Source organism: Zea mays, chromosome 4 (assembly GCF_902167145.1).
Source record: "Zea mays cultivar B73 chromosome 4, Zm-B73-REFERENCE-NAM-5.0, whole genome shotgun sequence".
Classification (NCBI taxonomy): domain Eukaryota; kingdom Viridiplantae; phylum Streptophyta; class Magnoliopsida; order Poales; family Poaceae; genus Zea; species Zea mays.
This window is the reverse complement of record NC_050099.1, coordinates 243,142,505-243,162,486: the sequence shown is the minus strand read 5'-3', so window position 1 is coordinate 243,162,486 and position 19,982 is coordinate 243,142,505. Positions and strand designations below refer to the sequence as shown.

Genomic DNA, 19,982 nt, shown 5'->3' with positions numbered 1-19,982 from the left:
ATAGAGGAGTGAGACGAAGAGTGTCATGTAAGTTACAGAGTAGAAACCAATTCTATTAATGCATAAAATCATTTCTCACCCTCAACCTCATGAATTTGAGATATGCTTATATCTGAACTTTGGAAAGTGATGAAATGTCGAATTCCAAACTAAATAAGTTACTTTATTGAGTGAATTTCAATTTCTATAAAATGAAAGGATCCAAACGCTTCGTAAGTTTATTTATTGTTGGCTGTAGATGACATAATTAAAAGTTAGAATCACTATTGTTAAACTTGCTGGCCTACGCGCATTTTCGCGTGAGGCAGATCCGTTGAGGTGGTACGAGCGGCCGACCTGCATATTTCCTCAGAAAACCCCTCAAATTCTCCGCTCCCTTCGATCCACCCCCGCATCGCAAGGAGTCCTCCACTTCACTCCTCCTGCCCACTTCCGGTGATGGCCGGCCGCCTCACGGGCGCCGCCGCGTCCTCACCGCTTTCCCGCGCGCTCCTCCTCCTCGCCGCGCTCGGGCTCTTCTCCATCTCCTTCCTCTCACTCCGCTCCCTCCGCCCCGCGGCGGACCCCGCGCTCGCGGCCGCCGCCGACAAGTCCCGCCCCCTCCTCCGGCTCCACTCCTCTTCGACGGTGTATCACTCTCCGGAGGCGTTCGCGGTGGGGTACGCGGAGATGGAGCGGAGCTTCAAGGTGTACATCTACCCGGACGGCGACCCCAAAACATTCTACCAGACTCCTCGCAAGCTCACGGGGAAGTACGCCAGCGAGGGCTACTTCTTCCAGAACATCCGAGAGAGCCGGTTCCGCACCGATGACCCCGACCAGGCGCACCTCTTTTTCGTCCCCATATCGCCCCACAAGATGCGCGGCAAGGTGGCTTTCCTGTCTCTCTTGTACCGTATCCTTCGTTTCATGGCGCTGGAACCCAATATTTGATAGTATTAGTTGTTCGCGCATTGCATCATTGTTGAACTGTCCTTAGTGCGCCCCAAACCGCTTTGCGATTGGTGGCCCGTGTGAACATTTGTTAATGCCAAATATTGCCTAATACGAGTTAGACTGTTCTGAATCTTTTGGTTATCATAATGTGGACTTGTGGGGTGTAGTTACAATCATCTTTCTTGATTGGTTGCACTGTGATGCTTCCACTAAGGTTTGGACAAATCATGATTAATGGGTTCACAATGGGAGTAGCATCTGTGAAATTCTCATTTAGTTGAGCTTGCACTTGTAATGGGTTATTGTAGTGTGTTAATTAATGTGTGCGTATGGCTGCTGATTGATTTTGTATGTTATCACTTTGACGTAAGATCCTTGGTTTATTAACTTGTTGTCTCACAATAATTTCAAGTTATCCCCCCCCCCCCCCCCCCCCCCCCCGTCCCCCTCTTGGATACCTGTTGAGTTCTCAATTTTCGAATTTGAGGAAGCCCTATATGATTTATATGCTTATTATGTGCCTTATTTCTGCTTTTGTTTCCCTGTAACAGTAGTTATTTATGTGTGTTGTTTTGACATTGCAGGGTACTTCATATGAGAATATGACGGTGATAGTTAAGGACTACGTAGAAGGTTTGATAAACAAGTATCCTTACTGGAACAGGACACTAGGAGCAGACCACTTCTTCGTCACCTGCCATGATGTGGGTGTGAGAGCATTTGAAGGACTTAAATTCATGGTGAAAAACTCTATTAGAGTTGTATGTTCGCCAAGCTATAATGTTGACTTTATACCGCATAAGGATATTGCCCTTCCTCAAGTACTGCAGCCGTTTGCCCTACACGAAGGAGGAAATGATATTGACAACAGGTTAGTGTTTGTTCAGTTCAAGTGCCGTGGAGATTTCCTGCTATGTTTCTCCTAATGAATTTTGAAGATTCTGTACTGTTATCTGTCCTTCATGTACTCTAGTGCTGAGGTTATAATGCCACAAAAAATTGGGAAAAATATTCAAATGTCACATGAAAACTCTATGTGGAACACAATTACTTACCCAGTTGTCTTCTCATGCATATATTGAAATGTACATGGTTTCACACTGCCCATTGCTCCAATATAATGCTAAGAAAATCACTTAGATGTAGGGAAATTCAAAGTTGATTGCAGCTGTGAACTTGTTTTTGCTACATTACTAAAATATAATGCTTGCATGTTGTTTAATGATGACTTCTCTCTTTTTTCCTCTCATTAATCTTTACCTTCACACATCACATTTATGACTAACTATTCACGCAACCAGTCATTGTTATATTCCCAAGGCAACAATACCCTGGGTACCATAGTCATTTTCTCCTACCATTCTCTTAGCTTTACACGTTTCTCGTGTCCTAACCAAAATACACCTCAGAAAAAGAACTAGAGGGACTACATCGTAAACTCTATTTGCTCTTAGCCTATTACTAATTATATTTTATTATTGTTTTGCAATTCAACCAGGGTAATTCTTGGCTTTTGGGCTGGCCATCGCAATTCCAAAATAAGGGTTATCCTAGCACGAGTTTGGGAGAATGACACAGAACTTGCTATCAGCAACAATCGGATCAGTAGAGCTATTGGAGAGCTAGTTTATCAGAAGCAGTTTTACCGTACCAAGTTCTGTATCTGTCCTGGTGGTTCACAAGTTAACAGTGCACGTATATCTGACTCAATACACTATGGTTGTGTTCCTGGTTAGCATTTCTACTTATAAACTTTGGCAATACATCTCATTGTTCTTTCTATTTCCTTTTTATGGGAATAGAGTAATTTAGTTCCTTCCTGATCACATTGTTCTGATACATATTCTTCTATATCCTTTTAGTTATTCTGTCAGACTACTATGATCTGCCTTTCAATGATGCCCTTGACTGGAGAAAGTTTGCAGTTATACTTAGGGAGAGAGATGTGTATCAACTGAAGAATATCTTGAAATCTATATCACAGGAGGAGTTTATTTCATTGCATAAATCGCTAGTTCAGGTTTGTTTATTCTGAACACCTGTACTCTTACTATGTTCTTTGCATTAACTGTTCCCCTAGAAAAAAGCAGGGCCAGTTACACTTGGCACTATTGAAATTTCAAATATTGAATTAGGCTGTAGGAGAATTATCTATAGTATGACAGAATAACAATAATATGTCAGTAGCAAATTAGCTACTTTGTGCATCAATTGCTTTGGCAACTGTTTTTGATATGGTGTTCTAAAATGTCAGTTTGAGATAACTAGGGTACCGTTTGGTTCAAATATTTGTAACGTAATAGGTAAGTGATAACGTTAAATCATGTTTGTTTTAGTCCAACCGTAATCACATACCATACTAAAAATTGATACTGGACTATTCAAACTTGTTACCGCCAGTAATCGAGTTTAAACCATTACCCTTTACGTTACATTTCGTGAACCAAACAACACCTAGGTTCCTAACTAAGTTACAGTTTAATTCTGCTCTAACAAGTTAAGTTACAATACAGGTGCAGAAACACTTTGTGTGGCATTCACCTCCCGTCTCCTACGATGCATTCCACATGGTTATGTATGAACTGTGGTTGCGTCATAATGTAATTAAGTACTGAAGCCTCTCAGCCTCTTGAGTTTTGATTGATAACCCAAATGACTGATCTATCAGAAAGACACTACCAAGTCTGACAGCCTGCTGTTGCTACCTTGAAAACGGCAATTTGGTTATTTGCTCTTTGAATATCCAGCTGGATGGATCATTGAATATAATGTTAGCTATGCATGGTGCAACGAAGAGCATGTCCAAGAAAGAGTTGGCCGCTGTCCAGCATATATGACAAAACTGTAGTCCTGGTTAATTGATAGATTAGCTGATTCTTTTAACAATAGTTAGCCTTCTCATATTTCAATCTTTTCTTATATTTCACAGAACAGCTTGGTTGATTGTATGTAGTTTCCCCGTGCATTTTTTTTTGTTCAATGGCTTCAGGCATGTAAGGTTGTCTCACATAACAACGTTTTGCACGGCTATATGTACGGTCTGCTGGAGAGAGCCTAAGTAATGCATGTATAATACAATATTATTGATAAGAAACATAGTTTAATTCCTTCTGACACAGCTGATAGTTGTAAGTTGTGTTAGAATAGAAACCCTTATGTTCATGGCTGCAGGAATAGAGTTACCCCAAATGGGTTGGGTTCCCAAAACACACATATAAACATGAGTCTAACATTTCTCGAAACTCTAGCTAGATACAGATATTGACAAACGTACATGTACGTGGAGAAACAAAAAAATCTTATTAGGAGAAGATTTATCTTTTCTCTATATATATAAACTGAATTTTAAATTTATATTTTTAAGGTGATTGAGGACATCATAAATTATGTTAAAAATGTTAAGAATTTATTATTACTACTATTGTTATTATTATTTTATATTTAGTTTTGTAATATTAATATTATTATCTTATCTTATCCCTAATGTATCAAAATAATTTTAAAATCACAATATATTTTTCTAAGCTAAGGTATGATATTAGGTACTAACCAACAAAACTTAACCGAAAACTTAGTTTGTACCTAAATAAAACAAAAGATAAATTCTGTTGAAGGTTAGGTCGAACCAACTTAAATAAGTGGAGGCTAAATGGAACTAAAAAACATTTTAAGGGTTATATGGTCAACTTTCATAGGTGAGGGAAGTAATTTGAATTTTTTCCCTTATTTGTCCACACCTATTGGAGTATTGGTCTATTAGATAAGAATCAAGTTAGGGCTGCGACTTCTATAATATTTTATTCGCTACGGTTTGCTGCAGCTTTAATCCGGCTACGACCACGACTTCTATTGTATTCTATTTTTATAAATTGCAGCAGCAGCAGTCTAACAGTTGTAACAGCTACGGCTGCAGGTAGGAAAGAAATACTTGGATTTAGGATACAATATGATCATCACTCCCACCATGTGGCTATGTCCTATTTCCGTCCATACCATTCCCATTTGATGTGGATATGGATTTAGGGAGTACCTATGAATAATAAATATCCACCAAGAGATAGACATTTCACTGCATTCCGTAGTAAGATATAAGGACGTTTTTTCTCAATTGACCTCAATCTCTCTTAGCCAGGAGCCCAAGGCACATGAGAATGAAAAAGTTCAAAGTCAACTAAAAGCTTAATATATCCTCTAGGAAAATAGAGCTTAATCTCTCTCTAGTATCGAGAGATCCGTTTTTTGTAAATTCTGTATTTTTAATACAAAATTGATTAAAATACCTACATTTTACATGGTTGATGGAGACTACTAATACGTTGTTTTCAACCGTTTAATCGAAAGCACTCTATCTATATTTTCATCTATACACGGATGAGGTACAATATGAGAAACAATATAGAAGAAAATCAATATATTCATATGTGGCTAGTTTTTTAGTACTGTATTAGCGTAGAGCCGAAAAGAAAATATTCTAAAAAAAATGGATAAGAGATATTTTGGGCCAAGCTGCCGCCGTTGCCCAATCCAAATCTCGAAGTCTCGAACGGAACGGCAAGGCTCCAGTCCAGGACAGAGAATCCAAGCAGAAACCATTCCCTTTTCCTTCCTTCTGGCACAGTTCCGCAATCCGCTCGGCCAACTCTTCGATTCGTAATTTCGCGAAAATTACAGCCAGTGCCACCACCTTCCTTATCCTGGGCCTCGGACGGACGGGCCCGAACGAGCCACTTCGAGCGTACCGCCGCCGCCGCCGCCCGCCATGGTGGCGCTCGCCTCACTCTCGTCTCTCTGTCCCTGCGGCATCGCCCGCCGCCGCGCTGCTGCCGCCTCCTCACCCGCCGCCGTTTCCATCTCGTGCTGTGCCGTCGCGACCCCGTCCTCCTCTGGGAAAGGTGTGTATGCACGGCGGCTGCCAGTACATGTTCATTTTCAAAAGGCTAATTAGGAGTCAGTTAAATGTTGTGCCGACGCGTAACTGCTTTTTAAAGGCATCATTTTACTTCTCAAAGCATCTCGGTTCCATTTCTTCAACAGGATTTTTTTGCATTTATTCGAGAGGATACTTTGGTTGTAATGTGATGTAGGGATTAAAAAGTTACCTATGTAATATGCAAAAGCATGATTTATTGTGCTCGTAGATATTCACAGGACAAGGGTATTCTCTTCTGATGCGTGCAGGGCCCCAGGAATCTAGAACCCCCCGAAGAAGGCTGAGGAAAACTGAGGGTGCCTCCAAGAGCTTGGAAGATTCGGTCAAGCGAAAGATGGAGCAGTTTTATGAAGGGTCCGATGGTCCTCCTCTGCGAGTGCTCCCCATCGGCGGTCTTGGCGAAATAGGCATGAATTGCATGCTTGTGGGGAATTATGACCGATATATCTTGATTGATGCTGGAGTTATGTTCCCGGAGTACGTAATGGAAACCATATCTTTCTCCTGCTTACACTACAGTTCAGCTCCTATTATTTCTAATGCCTTTCTTATATAGTTTTGTGTGTACAACAACTTAACTTTTTTTTTGAAGGAGAATAGAATTTGTTTATTTGGACGGCTGTATTGCATTGAGCCCTTAAACGATTTATATAGAGTACATGATTTGGGAGACAAGGTAACCCAGGGATACATATGGGCATATGGCAGTCCACAGTGAACTACAAAATATACTCTAATATCTCCCGCAGTCATAGCAGGAGCACCGTAGACATACTGGAGAAGAGGTGTCAAATGCTAACATCCCCCACAGCCGGAATGACGTCGCAATACAGATGCTGGGCTTGGAGTAGAAACTAACAAGGAGCTCATGCAGATGATAACCCTCTGTGCTAATGTCTAGGTAGCCGAGCTTGAGGGCACGATTGTTGTGGTCGAAGAAGCCATGCTGAAGGTAGCCGAGGTCGACGTAGTTGTGGTTGGGTTGCCGTGTTGGTGGAGCTGCAGGCGCACAAGAGGCACCATGGTGACGATCGAGATGCGTTGAGGTTGTTGTCGTGGAAGGCGGCGATGCCAAGGTCGACATAGTTAGGGCCATTGTAGACGAAAGGTGATGATGCAATTGAGGCAGATATGACAGGGACATGAGGGTCGATGCCGAAGATGATGCAGTCAAGCCACTTAGACTGAGGCATGGGCTAAGTTTGCTAGACCTAGCAACCTGTCAGGGACGAAAGCAGATGCTGGTGTTACCGATACCAGTCATACACAGTAGAGGCCCCCAACCATGTGTCAATGTCTAAGGGACCAACAGAGGTCTCGACGACAGTTGTGGTGCATAGAATGGCGAGGTAGAAGGTGCCGACACAACATGCGATTGTCGAAGCAGACAAAGTAGGTGGGAACGAGATGGCGATGCTGACGACGTGTTTGTGCTGGATAGTGGATGAAGAAGCAGTGCACGAGCGGCTGCATCAAACTCGATGGCAAGTAGTCCGGGCGGGAGCGGATGCTCAACAATGAGCAGCTCGAACGTAGGGCGTTGGTGGCTCAGCAGCGGCGGCCTCGTGCACAGGGTCGGTGGCGGCCTCGCGCTCACAGGTAGCGCTCCAACATAACGGTGAAGATCTGATTAGTAGGACGAAAACCTTGTGCGGATGGACAACACAACAAAGATTACACAACACAATCGTTGATGCGTGGGGAATGACGTTGTAGCTACAATGGTGAAGTGGGCACATGGGCGAGATGTTGCGTCTCGATGAGGCGACACAACAGGAAGCCAACAACCCTGTTGCTAGGAGAAATGCGCTTAGGTCTTGGTGATGGATGTCACGGGAGCCGAGTGGATCGCACATAATTGGTTGTACTGATAGAGTACACGCGAGGTGGAGCAATGATGGAAAAAGTCTATGGAGGCGCCCCGATCTATGGTGGTGAGGACAAATCGACAATATAGACGTGTAGATGGAACGATTGAGACACGACATAGGAAATCATCCCCTCGACATCGCATGCCCCGGCCAGGCCGCATAGTCAAAGATCCAGATGTTGATGTAGTCAATGTTGGGGCCAGAGTTGGTATGCGCGGGGTCAACGACCAGTGGACGACTCAATCCCGATCAATGATCGGGTAAACCAAAAAGGATACAATAGTAGCATCTCATGTAGGAGCCCTGGGTGCATGTAGCAAAGGCCCACTCATCCCCTTATCTCTTCCCATCCCATATGGTCAAACCAGTGAGAGGTAGAGAGATAGAGCAGAGGGGCGAGCGACGCTTGATTGAGACTCGCGGGAGGCCGATCGGGCCAAGAGGGGCATGACAAGGCAGGGGCTAGGAGTTGCACTGTTTCTCCCGACCACCATGAGCAAGGGCGAGATGGCCCTTAACCGTCACCTCAGATGCCAACTGGTGAGCTTGGCCAGTCATGGCTGTTCACTAGTAGGAAGCATGCGACCAACAGATCTAGTAGGCTAACTGTGGGCGACCACTTCAGTGGCCAGCGGGTGGGCCTGGTCTGTCAATCGACCTCTAGCCTCGATCTTGTCGTTAGCTGCTGTGAGCCACATGGGCATGAGAGCCTAACCACTCCTAGCCACATTAGGTCACTACTCGGCCCTCCAGCAAACACGCGTGGGTGGGTTCCTCAGGGCAGCCCGTCACAAGACAACGTCGGTGGATGAGGCGAGGCTAGACATGGAGGGGTCATGGAATGGCCAAGCGTGCGACAGTGCCAGTGGGTGAGGTGCGACACCATCACGACCTGACGACGAGAAGGTCGACACGGAGGATGTCCAACTAACGGACAACACCACCTACGCGATATCCATCACGATCTGGTGTTGCTTGACGATGACAATGGTAGTATGATAGTGGGATTGGGTGCTGAAACCGTGGTGTTGCCCCCGACAGAGTTCAATCTCTCCCTAGGGGCGCATAGTTGCGGAAGCTGGTGGCAGCTAGGGTTATGATCTAAATCTAGACTCATGATATCATGAATGAGAATATAATTAGTGTAATTGGATGGTTGTATTGTATTGTATTGAGCCCTTAGGTGGTTTATATAGAGTACAAGACTTGGGAAACAAGGTAATCCAATTGCACATATGGCAATCTACGATACACAATATCTAAATTACTAAATATACTCTAAATCTCTAACATTCTTTTCTTCATGAAGTCCACGTGTGTGGGAAAATTGTATTTAACTTTAGGAGAAATTATTTTTGGCACAGTAACAAAGTGACTTTAGCTCTTGGACACTAGAAATGGTACTATTTATCAGGAACACACTGAGAAACATTAGTTATTATCAGCGGCACACAACAACGGTAAAAATTTCTATTTTAGAAAAATCTTACAAAGTTTTATCGGAAATGAAAAAGTTAATCGCTGCGGTGTGTCCCTGATAATGAACAACATTTCTCAGTGTGTTCCTGATAATAGTACCATTTCCAGTGTCCAAAAGCTAAAGCCACTCTTTGTCAGTGTGCCACAGATAATTTCCCCATAACTTGAAGTAATAATCATTTTTATTGTATAATTCTGCTGGATAATGAAGTAGCAATTACCATTTTTTCTGCAGTTATGTGCTTATGCTCAAATAAAGTTCCTGTATAATAGAAAGTCATGTCTATGAGCAGAGGGCTAGAGTAAACAAATTTCTTGTAGTCTATGTCTATCACAATGCCACATAAAGGACTCAGCATTTTCTGCATATTATAGATGTATTCTGTACAGATTTTCCTTAGCACACATGCTGATTTTTAACTGAATTAGAGTCTGTTTAAAAATGTGTCAGTTACGATGAGTTTGGTGTGCAAAAGATTATCCCAGACACCACGTTCATCAAGAAATGGAGCCACAAAATTGAAGCAGTTATCATCACACATGGGCATGAAGATCACATCGGTGCGTTGCCTTGGGTAAATAATTCTCCTGCTTATTGTGTAAACCATTCCAATTCATCATGTTTGCTTGGCTATGATCTGCTACACACTTTACTACTTTATTAGTTGCATTCAAACCAACATTTTTTTGTTGAGTCATGCCTCCTACAGTCTAAACATCGGAAGGAGAATTATGTTGTACTTGTTTGAAAGTTAGATGTTTTGTGTACATGGTAGTTAATTTGGTACGTGCTTGTCCCTTCCTTGAATTTTAGTGTAATAATGTAATTTACAGAAACATTGGATGGATATTCTTTTTTTATTTGAAATGTTGTAGTACATAATTCATGACATATAGTGGTCCAGATCATTTTATGCTGATACTAATCTGGAACATGGACTACTGTAAGATTTTCCTTTTATTCCGAAATTGGTCTCTACGAAAAAATGTGGACAAATGTGATTATTAGATATTGTGCTAATATCCTAAATTGAATATATTTTTGAACAAAGGTAGTAGGAAACATCCAAATTCTTGCTTTAGTGCAATGATAGTGTTGGAACTGCGGCTTCTGAGGTGGTATGAGTGGTGAGGGGAAGGTCGAGGGCTCGAGGCTCGGGACCACAGTGTTTGGGCGCCGTCGTCCTAGGGTCAGGGCAGCAGGAGGAGAGCAGCGAGGTACTGTTCACGCGTGAACAGTACCCTTCGGGTGAGCAGTAAACACAGGGGAAAGGGGAAGCCGAGCAAGGTTAATGCCTGCTTGATCTTTCATTGGTTGAAGGGTACATTTATAGGCTTAGCAGCCATCCTTATCTAAACTGACTCCTTATCTTTCTAAACAAACCCTCCTTATCTTTCTAAACAACCATGCTTACTCTCATCTTTCTAAACAAACTCTGTCCAAGACTTACGACTAACGCTTATCCATCTGCTGCGCCAGCCCTAGCCGCGCCACTGCGCCATCCCTAGTGCGGCGGTGGTACTGAGTGTCGGCCATAATAGATAGGTAGTCTGGATTTCCCCTTTTTTATCATAAAAAATCAGCATTATAATACTAGTTGCCAGCTGATTCATTTGTGGTATCGCATAATGCAGCAGTGAATAATCCATTATTCCCAGCAGCGGACTTTATTTTCCTCTAAGAGCATGGGTTAAGAGACTCAGAATCAGATCAATATCAGTTGAATCCAACTCCAACAAAATGCACCTTTATACTGTTTGTAAACATGAATATTTTTTACGTTCTCGAATCTGTAGGAGAGCTCCATATCATTGTATTGAGGAGTAAAATGGTTTGAGTACAACGAACACACGCACAAAAGAAATGCAACACCTTAGTTTCTCTTTGGACACAAGTGCCATTAACATAAATGAGAATGGCCTTAACTGAATGATCCAACCTACAGCCATAGAACCCTCAGCCATTTTACTCCCGCTGGACACCGAACCTTGGCGTTGCCGGAGATGTCCCACACAAAATGCAAACAGAATGTACCACAATGAGATTTGATAAGCAAGATCTTCTAATTTGTAGGAAATAGATATTATCTTGTATGAAGGGCATACTTGGTCTAGTGGTGAGAGTTATCTCCCACGTGATCCCACTACGCATTGACACCTCTGAAAGTCTTTGTTGGACATGTCTAAACTATCTCAACCGATTATGGATAAGCTTTTTCTTAATTGGCGCTACCTCTAGCCTATAACATATATCATCATTCCGGACTCAATCATTTCTTGTATAACCACAAATCCAGCACAACATACACATTTCCACAACACTTATTTGCCGAACATGTCGTCTTTTTGTAGGCCAATATTCTGCATCATACAACTAGCAAGTCTAATTGTCGTCCCTTCTAGTTTATGTGGTACCCTCTTTTCATATAGAACGTCAGATGTTTGACACCACTTCATTCACCCTGCGTTGATTCTATGGTTAACGTCTTTTTTTTTCCGAAAACGCAGGAGAGCTGCGTATCATTATATTAAGAGGAAAAAAGGTGAGGATAAGAAACCTCATACAAGCCAAACAAACCCACACACCCACACGCACTCAAGGATAGCTAGAAGTACAATGATATTATGACCAACTGCACTCATGACCAAGAAAGAAGGACGCCGATTAGTGCGCTGGAGCGGAAAGGAATGGTTAACGTCTTCATCAATGCTTAATAAAACTGTAACTTCTAGCGCCGGCTGTTGAAGTGTATAAGTGGATTGACTATCTTCTCCTAATAGTTTAAGCTTTTGGCTTGAACTGGTTAGTGCGTCCACTCTAACATGATATCAAAGCCAGAGGTCTCGAGTTCAAATTCTGGCAGAGGCTTTATTTGTGTCTCCGCCCCTTTATTTGCACGTTCTCTAGCTGCACATGAATGAGGGTGTTGAAATGTATAAATGGATTGTCTACCTTCACCTAATAGCTTAAGCTTTCGAGTTGAACTGGTTAGTGTGTCCACTCTAACACCAGCCAACTTTTGTGTGTTGAGCTACTGCCACACTGAGCAAGTGAGCATCATTGTTACAAGGATAAAATCATGTCACGGCCAACAATCCTGCACCTGCCTGTCAAAGACCATGGTCCCATTTCAACTGAGCTGGGCAAGGTGCTTCGTAGACGAATGGGACCATGCCAATGCATCTATATCCTTCGACAACAAATGAGTAGGGTTGGGGGAATGTTGTATGACAGGCAGGGCTGCAATGTAAGATGGGTAACATACACATACCTAGTGTAGTTGAAGGTGTGTCTGCAAAATAAATCAGAAAAGTTTCTCTTCTCTAGAAATAGGCCAAAACAGGCGTAGTTTCTGAATTTATCCGTAGTGAACCATCTAAATTTGAGGATATATCTGGCATCTGAAGTGATACAGTTTTGTTTATTGTTTCCCACAATCTTTGTGGCATGTGCGATGTTGTTTGGGTCACTTTGGACAGCATGGGCTGGTTAGGTGGCTCTAATAGGGCTCCTCAGATCCTGGGTTCGACTTTCGGTGGGAGCGAATTTCAGGCTTGGGTAAAAGATCTCATCGTCTCTCCCATGCCAAAGCACAGGTCTAAGGCCCAGCCCCAGTCCGGGTCATGTTTGTTCTTATATGGGCTATATGATGCCACTATGTATGGGTGAGACAGGGATTTGTAAGTTTTCTCGACTTGCGTGAAAAGGTCTTCATATGTCTACTGATTTTTCTAGAATTCCTATCTCAATATGGAAGTACTTGACATGATATCTGGATATTTATTTTGTGGAGAATGTGGTATCTGGATATTATGAAGATCTTTGTAGTCTTTTGCGCTGAATTTCTATCTGTATTTGGAATTATCATAAGCTCTTATTTCCTTCAAACATTTTTACTGTTAATAGGTCATTCCAGCACTCGATTCAACAACACCGATTTTTGCATCATCTTTCACCATGGAGGTAACACTGAAAATTGTTTTGATTGCTAGTCTCATCATTGCCATTTTATACTGCTGAACGACCTGCATAAAATTTTTAGATCTTCAGAGTTTTGAAATGCATTATTGATAATTGGACAGCTAATAAAGAAGCGTTTGAAGGAGTTCGGGATCTTCCTCTCATCAAGGCTTAAGGTTTTAAGAATTAAAAAGAGATTTCAGGCTGGACCTTTTGAAGTTGAACCCATCCGTGTAACTCATTCAATTCCTGACTGTTGTGGCTTAGTGCTTCGTTGTGGTGATGGCATAATTTTCCATACTGGTGACTGGAAAGTAAGTTAGATCAGCAATAAGTTTATACTAGATTTTATGTATTTTTTACTATTTTGTATAACTTTATTATTTTCTCTTGTAGATTGATGAATCACCAGTGGATGGAAAAAATTTTGACCGACAAGCATTGGAGGAACTCTCTAAAGAAGGTGTTACTCTTGTAAGTCGATCCAATATCTTGTGCATATGGATTACTTTTATTTCTAGAATGAAGGTCATTGACTTTGGTTGCACACATGTTGTCTGGCTTCAAAGATGCATTCATGCAGCTATGAAGTATGAACATATTAAAATATTAGGAATAGTTGTTCAATATCAATAGAGTAATGAAGTGATCACCTAGGTCTCCCTATACTAATTTGAGCAGATCTTTGTTGATATGTTCCTGACATTGCTTCTTTCTTTATCCCTCTTTCCCCCTTCAATACAAGATGATGAGTGACTCAACAAATGTTCTATCCCCTGGAAGATCAATCAGCGAATCTGTTGTTGCTGGTTCATTGTTGCGACATATTTCGGAAGCAAAAGGAAGAGTAATTACGACACAGTTTGCCTCAAACATACATCGAATTGGGAGCATCAAAGCTGCTGCAGATTTAACTGGTCGAAAAATGGTAACCTTTTGAAATTTTAATTTGACAGAGTGTTAATTTACTATGTTCAATTTCGATGGTATTTTAACTAGGTTGTAGTTTCGGTGGGCTAGAACAGGTATTTGTTGGAATGTCACTCAGGACATACCTTGAAGCTGCTTTCAAGGATGGAAAGGCACCACTGGATCCATCAACCTTGGTATGCAGCAACTTTATTAGACCAGTTAAATATTCTTTCTGTAATTGTGTTTATTGCTACTATGATGTTATGAATGATGCAATATTTTTAATGAACTTTTTTACTTTTATGATACATGCAATTGTTATGCTAGTATCGACATATGATGGCATCCTTTGTGAGAATAATTTGTTTCTGCATCCTTTTATAATCTATAGTTTTATTAGCTTCAGCTATCCACTTTACCTCACACGTTACCATATACCTTATAATGAAAAATATATACAGAACTCATCGGAGTTCATTGAAGTGTTCGACTGCTTTTTGTTTCAGTTTAACGTGGGTAGGTGACAATTAAATACTGGTGGAGAAGTACTGCTACCTTTACGAACACAGATCTTTTAGCTCATCACATTCAAATAGTTGAGTGTTAGTTGCATCAAGTCTAACAGCCTGTAGAATTACTTGATGCTATTTGGGTCCTTAGATCTTTTAGCCAATCATGTCAGAAGGGCAGTCTTGGTGCAATGATGAGAGCTGTCTCACTGGGTCACCAGGTCGTGGGTTCGAAGCAGTCTCTCCTGATTTGCAGGAGGAAGGCTTGCCTCGGTTTATTACTTCCCAGACCCCCAGTCATATGGGAGCCTTTGGCACTAGGTCTGCCCCCCTTTATATCAAATGTTGACTTATAATTGCACCAGGTCTGGCAGCTTATAGAGTAATTGGTTCTTGATTGTATTTATCCAGGTGCATAGCTTTCTGTTTGCCTTAATATTTATCAGCGATCAATGTTTCCTTTTTTGTTAATGGCCAGCAGATCCTTCAATGTCCTGGCAAAAATGTATGCAAGCAGTTTTTGTTTAAATATCCTGCTACTAGCAGGCAGTCAGACACCATCTATGGGTTCCTGCTGGGAGGTCTTAGTTTATTTAATGTAAACATATAATGAAACAATTGCAAACTCAGTTGTGCATAATTTTTTTCTCAAACACGCAGGAGAGTTATGCATCATTATATTAAGAATAAAAAGGGTAAGAACCCTTACAACACCACACACACCTTCAATTCACTTAGGTTCCTAGAACATGCGCACCACACAAACACATAGATTGACCACAAACTCTAACACCGACAAACTATCGTCCAGGAGGCGCTAGGCAAGGAGGCGAGTAATACCTATTACCTCGTGCTCCATCCAAATCCCAAAAGTGTAACTCCTCTACAGCTAGCATCAACACATGATTGTTTTGTGCAAATGTTTAGGTGTGTTAAATGATTATGAGCAATAGTCTGATTTGATGGTTGAGTTATTTTCAGATATTAAAATATTTTACCTTTTAACGTTATCAACACATTGATATGCTATATGATCTCTGTCCGTGCAATCTTTTGATATGTTACAGAATGTACTATTCCTAATTGCTTAGTTGAAGCATCCTGCAGATCAAGGTAGAGGATATGGATGCGTATGCCCCTAAAGATCTTTTGGTTGTCACTACAGGTTCACAAGTAAGACATACATGCTATAGGCCTAAATTTTTCAATTGTTCTCATCAGCCACCTTAAAACTCTTGCATCTCTGTATTCAACTTTGCCAGGGAGAGCCACGTGCAGCTCTGAATCTTGCATCTTATGGGGGAAGTCACGCTCTTAAACTATCAAAAGAGGATGTCCTTCTTTATTCAGCTAAGGTATTCCTATTTATCTTTCACTTTATTTTCCTGATAGCTTTCACAATATTTGAGATTAGTCACATGGAAGTTGTTATACATGTTAGCTATCTAGGCCTGTTTTATATTGGTTATGTATTCACATAAGTGGGTGCTCTTAATGCTGGCGGGTGGCAGCTGTATCGAACAGGATTTGCTTATATTATGAAGGAAATTATTTTCATATTTGAAGGCTTGTACAAATTATTATCGAACTTGGGGCTTACCTTCTGGTCGTTCCATCTTTTTTTCTCTCTCTTAATGAAATGATTCGCAGATCTCCAGTAATGTTCTAAAAAAGTAGTGAAAAAACATATGGAATTAGTTATGTATTTTTCCTTAATCTTTATAATAATTCCAAAATGTGAATGCCACCTTACACAAAAAAAAAATGATTTTCTTTTGGAAGTTAGCATCTCAATTTATTGTCCTGCATATATTTTCTTTTCAGGTTATTCCTGGAAATGAGACACGGGTAATGAAGATGATGAATCGTCTCACTGATCTTGGCCCAAAAATTATCATGGGTAAAGATTCTGGCCTGCATACCTCTGGGCATGCCTACCGAGAGGAGCTGGTAAATTTTCGTTCTACTTGTTTTATGGTGTTGTGCTGTTGCCTTAAGATGACAAGAGACCTTTGATTTATTATTTGCAGGAGGAAGTTCTTCGGATTGTTAAACCACAACATTTCTTGCCTGTTCATGGAGAACTCCTATTTCTCAAAGAACATGAATCACTTGGAAGATCAACTGGCATACGGCACACAACTGTAAGTAATCTCAGTAACTTGGTGCTCTGGATTTGTATGCCAACGGAGAGAATATGTGCATGGTTCTTAGTCTGCAGTGGGTATTGAATTTCAACAAGCAGTAAGAAATGTAGGACTATAGTAGCAGTGTAGTATTCACAAAGAACCTTGTTTGATCTGTGTTTTTTTAAATCCAAGTATTATTTGCATTGCCATAATACAGCAAAGCTCATATTTGTTAGCATTGGTAGGGTTCTTAGATTGCTACTATAATTGCAGGTAATAAAAAATGGAGAAATGCTTGGTGTATCGCATCTAAGAAACAGAAGAGTTTTGTCCAATGGGTTTGTTTCATTAGGGAAGGAGGATCTTCAGGTGAACCATTTATTTTACGTCGTTTTTTCTGTCTTTTGCAGTTATGATATCTAACATGATATATGATATTACAGCTCATGTATAGTGATGGTGATAAGGCTTTTGGTACATCCACTGATCTCTGCATTGATGAGAGACTGAGAATCGCATCTGATGGCATTATTTTTGTCAGGTAGTTTCTTGTACAGTTTTGGAGTATTTTCTAGGTTTATCTTCAGCAAAAATTTCTCCTCGCATGTGAAATGATAGTGATTTATGTCGAACCTTGTGATAGTCAAAATGGTAAACCATATATAGTATTGTTCGGTGCACCTAAACATTTTACATGTTACTCCTTTGCAGCATGGAGATCTTCCGACCTCAGAAGGAACATGGTTTAGCGCAGTCTGGTTTGAAAGGAAAATTTAAGATTACAACAAGATGTCTATGGCTTGATAATGGAAGATTGTTGGACGCACTCTACAAAGCAGCTCATGCTGCATTGTCAAGCTGTCCTGTGAATTGTCCACTTAGTCACATGGAGAGGATGGTAGCTGAAATCTTGAGGAAAATGGTACGGAAGTATAGTGGGAAGAGGCCTGACGTCATTGCGGTTGCTATGGAGAACACCACAGCAAGTTTCTCAGAACACCTCGATGCTAAATCATCTGGAAATTTTGGACCTTCCTCAGCTACTAGCCATCTGAGCATGAGTCCAGCTATGAGTCTTGAAGGCAGTTATAAAACACACCCAGACAACCCAGAGGTGGAAGCTGAAGGTACTCGTAACTGATTGTTTTATGAATCACTCTAATTCTGTAGTATCTTCGAATAAGGTGTCGCATAGCATGTCTTGAAACTTTAGAGTGGTCTGCAGGGCAGGTATAGTCCTACACTCAAACGGGCATCAACCATCTCATTCTGTATTGGTTTTTTTAGTTTTTCATTAAATCCATATGGATGTGCATTGTCGCATGCCTTTCATTGTCTGATACTGTGTTGACCCTGTCACTACTTTTGTTACACAGAAACCCTTCCTGAGGCCGCGAGAACAGCACCGGATGATGCAACCACAAGTTCCAATGGTGAAGCATTCTTCTCTTCAGATTTACATCAGCCTAAAACATTGGAGCACTTCTGGGAGTCATTCAAATCTCCTACAGCTGTTAAAATTGCACGGATTGTCAATGGGGGGAAGAAGCAAAATCTTGGCAAGATTGGCATAATGGGTAAGGACTCATCAATCCAGTCAGCTCCCGCTCCAGCTAAATCTTCAAAAAAGAACAAGTGGAAACCTGAGGAAATCAAGAGCTTAATACAGATGCGTGGCGAGATGAATGAGAGATTTCAGAGCGTGAAAGGAAGAATGATCCTGTGGGAGGAGATTTCCGACAACATGTTGAAGCAAGGAATAAGTCGTACTCCGGCACAGTGCAAATCGCTTTGGACATCGTTAGTTCAGAAATACGAGGTTAGGGATAAATTCTGTTTCTTCCGAGTCATAAAAAAACCACCGAAAAGCAAGTGCAGAAGGCTGTTTTGCTCCGTCTGTAGAACGAAGCAAGATAGCTTCAGATTGCGGTTGCAATGTCTGACAGCGGTAATTTCTCTGTCGTTGGCAGGAAAGCAAGGACGCGGAGAGCATGAAGACGTGGCCGTATTTCTTGGCCATGGATAGGATCCTATCGCAGCAAGGGGAAATGGCAACCAAAGGATAGAGAAGGCTGTAGCTTAGTGGTAGACGTTTATTAGAACATTTGATATGTTGTAGCAGAGCCCAGTCAGTGTAGTGAGGATATAAGATGAAATGTACTGTGTACAGGTACTGAGGTACAGCACCTGGCAATTTATTGGGACCGGATTCCCTTGTTCTGAGTAAGGTCGACGGTCGGTAGCTCGAGATCGAGATGGCGATTTACTGTGCGTGTGCATCAATATACATGCTTGCGGACCACGCTTAGATCATCAGTGTATCTGACGTGTCATCGTCAAGAGTACTACATTCCTAGTCTAACGTATCAATAGTTCAATACTCTAACATTAAAAAATTTGGCATAAGATAAAAAGTGTGGTGTTGCTAGAAAGGTATACCCTCAACGTATGATATCATACTTAAACTACTCTCTCTATCTCATAATATAAATAATATAAGATGTAACCATTTTTTTTGTTTATGTCCTATAATATAAGGCTTCTTCAGTCTAGATACATGTGTATTGATGTAGTAGTACTAGTGTTGATAGAAGATTAAATATATATTTTTTGGTTTTTAAAACAGAGATGTTATGTCATTTATATACTAGGACGAATGGAGTAATTAATTAGTGTGATGTTGTGTCTATGAGAATGGATCTAAATATTTTTTGTGCCACGACCTAAGACATCGAGTTAAAATAATATCTTGCCTAGGGCATCCTATTTAATATGTGTCTCTTTAGTGGTCTGGTCGGTGTTCCAAACTAGCACCAATGAATAAATTTGTGTATGCGCGTTCTAGATCCGGATGGTATGCTCAATGGGCGCAATATTTATACTGGTTCAGGTATAATGTTTCTACTTTCAGCCTTCGGTTGTTCGCGCTACCGGCACCTTGTTACCGATTACTCGTAGTAGGGTTTACATGCGGGCGAGAAAGGGAAGGATCCCAAGTCTCTACACGATGTAGGGGTTACAAGTAGTTGTTCGCTCTATGCGATGTTGGTTCTAAGAGACTATGTATTGGATGTTTGCTACCTGGCTAAGTCATCGAATATCGTTGCCCTTCGCCCCCCCCCCCCTTGGGTTGGGCCGACCCTCACCTTTTATAGACTAAGGAGGAGGCAAGATGCAATTAGCTTCTCCTGGAAGGAGACGATGCGTCGTGGAGTAGGATAGAAGAAATCTCTCCAGTAAAAATCCCCTCCATGC

The 19,982-nt window shown here is 41.4% G+C and overlaps 2 protein-coding genes across 3 annotated transcripts; both read left to right on the top strand.

Moving 5' to 3' along the window:
• Positions 1-393: 393 nt before the first annotated feature.
• Positions 394-4,026, top strand: LOC100280877 (exostosin-like). Its single transcript, NM_001153797.1, has 5 exons — positions 394-870; positions 1,521-1,807; positions 2,435-2,667; positions 2,799-2,956; positions 3,450-4,026. The coding sequence occupies exons 1-5, from the start codon at positions 439-441 to the stop codon at positions 3,549-3,551; spliced, it is 1,212 nt and encodes a 403-aa protein (NP_001147269.1). The 5' UTR covers positions 394-438; the 3' UTR covers positions 3,552-4,026.
• Positions 4,027-5,450: 1,424 nt separating this feature from the next.
• On the top strand, positions 5,451-19,040 carry LOC103654858 (ribonuclease J). 2 transcript variants are annotated; one of them, XM_020552913.3, is made up of 17 exons: positions 5,451-5,828; positions 6,115-6,343; positions 9,668-9,791; positions 13,124-13,180; positions 13,300-13,491; positions 13,574-13,651; positions 13,923-14,105; positions 14,203-14,283; positions 15,706-15,771; positions 15,861-15,953; positions 16,423-16,548; positions 16,629-16,742; positions 17,001-17,096; positions 17,171-17,268; positions 17,439-17,854; positions 18,104-18,546; positions 18,698-19,040. In XM_020552913.3, exons 1-17 carry the CDS (start codon positions 5,696-5,698, stop codon positions 18,791-18,793), a joined length of 2,625 nt encoding a protein of 874 aa, XP_020408502.1. In that variant the 5' UTR covers positions 5,451-5,695; the 3' UTR covers positions 18,794-19,040. The 2 variants fall into 2 exon arrangements, with proteins under 2 accessions (XP_020408502.1, XP_020408503.1); XM_020552914.2 differs by having other exon boundaries at positions 5,513-5,828; positions 9,668-9,777.
• The last annotated feature ends 942 nt before the right edge of the window (positions 19,041-19,982 follow it).

What these genes read in the sequence shown, in the direction of transcription:
- LOC100280877 (NM_001153797.1), top strand. Translation starts at nt 439, where the DNA reads ATGGCCGGCCGCCTCACGGGCGCCGCCGCGTCCTCACCGCTTTCCCGC. An exon ending in CCCACAAGATGCGCGGCAAG is followed by an intron (nt 871 to 1,520) that starts GTGGCTTTCCTG and finishes TTGACATTGCAG; the next exon opens with GGTACTTCATATGAGAATAT. An exon ending in GGAAATGATATTGACAACAG is followed by an intron (nt 1,808 to 2,434) that starts GTTAGTGTTTGT and finishes CAATTCAACCAG; the next exon opens with GGTAATTCTTGGCTTTTGGG.
- LOC103654858 (XM_020552913.3), top strand. Translation starts at nt 5,696, where the DNA reads ATGGTGGCGCTCGCCTCACTCTCGTCTCTCTGTCCCTGCGGCATCGCC. An exon ending in ACATCGGTGCGTTGCCTTGG is followed by an intron (nt 9,792 to 13,123) that starts GTAAATAATTCT and finishes TACTGTTAATAG; the next exon opens with GTCATTCCAGCACTCGATTC. An exon ending in TCCATACTGGTGACTGGAAA is followed by an intron (nt 13,492 to 13,573) that starts GTAAGTTAGATC and finishes TTTCTCTTGTAG; the next exon opens with ATTGATGAATCACCAGTGGA.